Raw genomic sequence first — 5,562 nt, forward strand, 5'->3', positions numbered from 1 at the left:
GCGGGCTCAGGTAATCCACTCACCTCAACCTCCCGAAGGCGCGGGATTATAGGCTGAGCCACTGAGCCCGGCATTTGCAAAGCATTTTTATCCCATTTGCTGCTCAAGCAAAGGAAGCAGTGATATGTATCAACTCTGGAGGCAAAGCTGGCTGTTCGACTCCCCCGGCTGGTTCTGTCTTGTACTTGCTGGGCAAGTAGAGGCATTTCAAGGGTGACTTTGACCAATTTTCACCAGCCTTGATTTTGACCAGACCAGGTAACTTTGGAGCCTGCTCCTGGCTGAGATACCCCAGCAGTGTACTGAGTATTTACCTGTGCCTGTGACCCTGGGCACATCACAGCGACCCCTGTCCTAGAGCCAGGGCATGAGTGAAGGAAGCCCAGTGACTGTGGGAGATCAGAAGAGGGTACCTGACCCACAGGGTGGTGGGGGGCGTCCAGCTTCTTAGTGTGGCTTCCAGAGCTGGAGCCCATCAGCTGGAGCCACTCCCTGTACCAGCCATAGTGTTGTTGAATTTAATTTTTTTTTGGAGTTGGAGTCTCACTCAGTCGCCCAGACTGGAGTGCAGTTGCTGCTCCCGGCCACCACAACCTCGACTTGCTGGGCTCCAGCGATCCTTCCGCCTCAGCCTTCTAAGTAGCTGGAACTACCACGTAGTGGCGTGCACTACCACGCCCGGCTGATTTTTTTTGATTTATTGTAGAGATGAGGTCTCGCCAAGTTGCCCAGGCTGGTCTCGAACCTCTAGGCTCAGGCTGTCCTCTCGCCTCTGCCTCCCAAAGTGCTGGGATTACAGGTGTCAGCCACCATGTCCAGCTGTGTTGTTGAATTTCTTGTGCTTCTTTGGGTGCATCTTATTCCTTCACTGCTAAGCCTTTCTTCTTGCTGAGCTTCCTGCCCCAAATACCTTATTCTGTTCTCCTCCTGTCTGCCCCCTGGCAGTATCTTTCCTGCTCACATTTTGCCTTCTCCAAAAAGCCTGCCCTGATATTCCAGGTGCTCTTGTAGCCCTCGCCTCTTGATGAACATGGTCAGTACTCTTCTTTCTTCCCCTGCAGACCATCTCCGTCTAGCTCACAGCTCTATAACCCCAGCACCTGGTACTTATTCATTAAACATTTATTGAGCTCCTACTATGTGCCAGACATAGGGGATACAACTGCACATGGGAAAGACTCAGAGTTTGCATGCTAGTGGATGGGGGAGGAAGAGAGAGAACAAATCAGCAAGTAGAAGGAAACAAGGTAATGTGATAAAAAGCAATGGGGGCAGTGGCTGCTTGAGATGGGTAATCAGGGAGGACTTTTCTGAGGAGGTGACATTTTAACTGAGCCTTAAACGAGGAGGAGGCGGCCCTGTGAAGATCTGGGGAGGAATGTTGCAGGGAAGGGGGTGGAGGGGAGTCTGTGTGCTGCTGGGGAATGATGGGGGAGGAGGTTGAAGACAGAGCGGGTGGTGGCATGTGGGAAGATCACCTAGGCCCTTGATTAGGCTGCTGGGCTTTCAGAATTTTTACCGTGACTCACAGTAAGAAATCAATTTCCGATCATAGTTCAAGTTCATGTACACATATGTAACTAAAACAAGTGTCAGGAAATGATTCTTCCCCTTGCAGCATGTGATGCGTACAGATAGCTTCTGCTCTATTTTATCTTTTAAATGTGGTTGCCATTCACTGAATGGATTTTAGGATTTATTTATGGCCTATGGCCTGACATTTGGTGAATGCTATTTTATTTTATTTTATTTATTTACTTATTTATTGTTTTTGAGTTGGAGTCTCACTCTGTCGCCCAGACTGGAGTGCAGTGGCTGCTCCCGGCCACCGCAGCCTCGACCTGCTGGGCTCCGGCGATCCTTCCGCCTCTGCCTTCCGAGTAGCTGGAATTACAGGCACGCGCTACCACGCCTGGCTGATTTTTTGATTTTATTGTAGAGATGAGGTCTCACCAAGTTTCCCAGGTGGGTCTCGAATCCGCGGGCTCAGGCAATCCAGTCACCTCTGCCTCCCAAAGGTGGGGGATTACAGGCTGAGCCACCGAGCCCGGTTTGCTATTTTAGATCACAGTAAGAAACTTAGATTTTATTTTTAAAATTATTATACAGTAAAAATGACTTTTTTTGGTGTATAGTTCTCTGACTTTTGGAGTTTTATTTTGATCACCGGGTGCAGAGTAGGTACTCAGTGAATATCTACCAAAGTAGTAATGAAGTGCTGAGTCTTAGAGGAGCTGGAATCAGGTGGGGTTGGGTGGGCCTCTGGTGAGGGAGTGCACACAGAGTTCTGGCCACACCTGCCCACCTGGGGTGAGGCAGGGAGGCTCCGTGTCCACCCAGGGGCCAGCCCACTCTCCTGTACTCTCAGGCCAGCACAGTGTGGTCCTTTCTCTCAACTCCCTTGCCCTGATGGAAAGTGAGCTGCCGGTCCTGCCGCACGCCAGCACTTGGGAGTTCTGGTATTGCTCTGTTGTGCTGTTGCTCAGGTCGGCTCTGTGTGGGGGAATCACTGTCTTCATCTTATGGAAGCTCAGTGAGATTAAATGGGCTGTCCTCAGTGTATAGCTTGAGAGTGGAGGCGACCCTGGCCCATGTGAGGCAGAAGCCTGCTCTTGTTCCCCTGTGCTAGGTGGTCTGCCCAAAGGTGATGACGGCAGAGCTCAAATCTTCAGCCAGGTTGGGGCTGCCTGACTCCAGGCCCTTCACCTGCCTCAGGGCTCTTTTTTGTCTCTTGGCAGCTGGCGTCTCACCGCCCAGAAAGGACCTGGCGCCCTGCTCCCTACCATCTGTAGCACCCACTCCAGTGGAACCAGGAGATGGGGCTCAGGTAGGCAGATGTCTGGAGTCACAGGAGGGGTGGGGGTGGAGGGAGTGAGTTGAGTTGGGGGGACAACTGTCATTGCAGGAACTGTCATGTGATAAGGTTATTCCTGATGTTGTTCAGAGGATGTTCCCTGTCCTTGCCCCATTGGCTTTGGGAGTAGGGTTTGCCAGGCCAGGGCAGGGGGGCCCTGGGTCAGAAGGCCAGCCCCATGGTACGGGTAGGGAGCCCCGCTTTTTTCTCCAGGGCTTGGGGTCAGGAGTTGCCAGGTCTGGCGAGGGTAGAGAGGGCAGTCCACCACACTGACTGTGCAGCAGGGGCTGTCAGGAGCCGCACACTTTCTAAAGTAGATATCCTGTTGATTCCTGTTGGGATGGCATGATTTCATTTAATCCCCTCATCCACCCAGGGAGGTTGGTATTATGGGCCCTGATAGGCAGATGAGGAAACTGAGGCTCACTGAGGCTTATCCAAGGTCACTCAGCAAGGAAGTGGGGGCCACATTCCGGTCACCTGTTCCAAGGTCACCAGCCCTTCACATCTGGACAGCACTTGACAGTGTGGGAAGGGCTTTTGCCACCTGCCGCCATCTGCTCCTTGTTGGAGGGGTGCCAAGGAGAGCCAGGCCCAGGGTGGGTGCCAGTGAGGATGTGTGGGGCTGAGGCAGGCAGGGGTTCCATGATCTCCTTGCTCAAAGTCACCGTGCTTGGAAGGAGAGAAACTGGAATTTAAATTTGTTGCAGCTCTAGGAAAGAAGATAGCAGTTGAGGTGGGCTCGAGGGCACAGTAACCCCTTGGGAGGCCACCCAAAGAGGAGGGGGAGGGGATCCGAACAGCCAAGGGAGCAGGACTGTACGGTTGGGAGCTGCCTGCCTGTGGGGAGGGAGGCCCCAGGGGCTGGACGTCAGAATTTTTATGTTTCCAGGCCGCCTGTGTGATCTTGAGCAAGGCTTTCCCCCTTGCTGGGCTTTGGTTTCCTCATCTGGGGGGTGGTGACTGTCTCTCATCCTAGGCCCTTCCTGATAAAGTGTTGGTAATCATGGTAATCATGAAGCATGATTATTCATGGTAATCCACATGAAGCATGGTGCATACTTGAGGGATGGCGGCTGTTGTGGGGGGAATGGAGTGCTCCTGAGCAGGATGGCTGGTGACCGTGTCCCCGCCCCTATCTGCCCACCCTGTTCCCTGAAGGCTGAAGAGCTCTCCCCAGGCAGCTTGTCGGAGCAGGGCACCCACCGAGCCCCCAGCAGCACGTGTGCCGCCTGCCAACAGCATGTGCACCTGGTGCAGCGGTACCTGGCCGAGGGCAAGCTGTACCACCGGCACTGCTTCCGGTGAGTGACTGGGGTAGCCCCTGTCACCCTGATACCAGAGAGGGGACTGCCACGGATTCAGCACCCAGACGTGCCAGAGCATCTTGCTTTTCTCTGTTTTACTGATGAGCAAGTTAAGACTTAGGGAGGGAAGAAAGAGACAGTTTTGTGACTAATACAAGGTTTGAACTCAGGGGTTCTGCTTCCAGCACCCAAACTCTTAAAGGTTAACTATCAAATAATGATTAAGGCGCAGTGTATACTTTAAACACCTTTGGGCTAGGCATGGTGGCTTATGCCTGTAATTCCAGCACTTTGGGAGGCCAATGCAGAAGGATCATTTGAGGTCAGGAGTTCAACATAGCAAGATGCTGTCTCTGGAAAAAAAAAAGGCCATTGAAGAGAGAAGAAAACTTTTTTTTTAGCTTTTTTTTATTTTTAAGAGTCAGGGTCTTACTATGTTGCCTCGTTGGCTTCAAACTCCAGGCCTCAAGAGATTTTCCTAGCCCGGTGTAGTGGTCCACACCTGTAATCCCAGCATTTTGGGAAGCGGAGGTAAGAGGATTTGCCTGAGCCCAGAGGTTTGAGACCAGCATGGGCAACTTGGCAAGACCGCATCTTTACAATAAATTTAAAAATTAACAGATTGCTGAAGCCCAGCAGGTTGACGCTGGGGTGGCCATGAGCATGCCACTGCACTCCAACCTAGGCAGTAGAGTGTGGAGTGAGATTCCAACTAAAAAAAAAAAAAAAAAATTAGCCAGGCATGGTGACACATACCTGTAGTTCCAGCTAATTGGAAGGCTGAGGTGGAAGGATTGCTTGAGCCTAGCAGGTTGAGGCTGTAGTGACAGTGAACATGCTACTGCATTCCACACTGGGTGACAGAGTGAGACTCTGACTAAAAATTAAAAAAGAGAGATTTTCCTGTCTCAGCCTCCTGAGTAGCTGGAACTATAGGACTTACCACCTCCATGCCTGGCTTAAATTAAAAAAAAATTAAAGTAATGACTGGTCGCAGTGGCTCACGCCTATAATTTCAGCACTTTGGGAGGCTGAGGTGAGATGATTGCCACAGGTTTGAGTCCAGCTGGGCAACTTGGCCAGACCTCATCTCTACAGTAAATCAAAAAATTAACCAGGCGATATGGTACACACCTGTGGTTCCAGCTATTTGGAAGGCTGAGGCGGAAGGATCATCGGAGCCCAGCAGGGTGAGGCTGCGGTGGCCGGGAACATGCCACTGCACTCTTGTCTGGGCAACAGAGTGAGACTCCAACTCAAAAAAAAAAACAAAAACGTGCAGTAACAACTTACTTAAAGTGAGGCTCCTGGGGGAAGCCAGATTTTTGTTGTTGTTGTTGTTTTTTGTTTTTGTTTTTGAGTTGGAATCTCACTCTGTTGCCCAGACTGGAGTGCAGTGGC

The 5,562-nt window shown here is 51.5% G+C and overlaps 1 protein-coding gene across 1 annotated transcript in view; it reads left to right on the forward strand.

The window, feature by feature from the left end:
- Positions 1–5,562, forward strand: part of MICALL1 (MICAL like 1) — a 28,226-nt gene that overhangs the window by 5,287 nt on the left and 17,377 nt on the right. The window contains exons 4-5 of the mRNA XM_008049166.1: positions 2,739–2,827; positions 4,016–4,158. Of these exons, the coding sequence (XP_008047357.1) occupies positions 2,739–2,827; positions 4,016–4,158 (232 nt within the window). The remainder of the gene's footprint in view (positions 1–2,738; positions 2,828–4,015; positions 4,159–5,562) is intronic.

Source organism: Carlito syrichta, unplaced genomic scaffold (assembly GCF_000164805.1).
Source record: "Carlito syrichta isolate Samal-C Ts95f unplaced genomic scaffold, Tarsius_syrichta-2.0.1 Scaffold130637, whole genome shotgun sequence".
Lineage (NCBI taxonomy): Eukaryota > Metazoa > Chordata > Mammalia > Primates > Tarsiidae > Carlito > Carlito syrichta.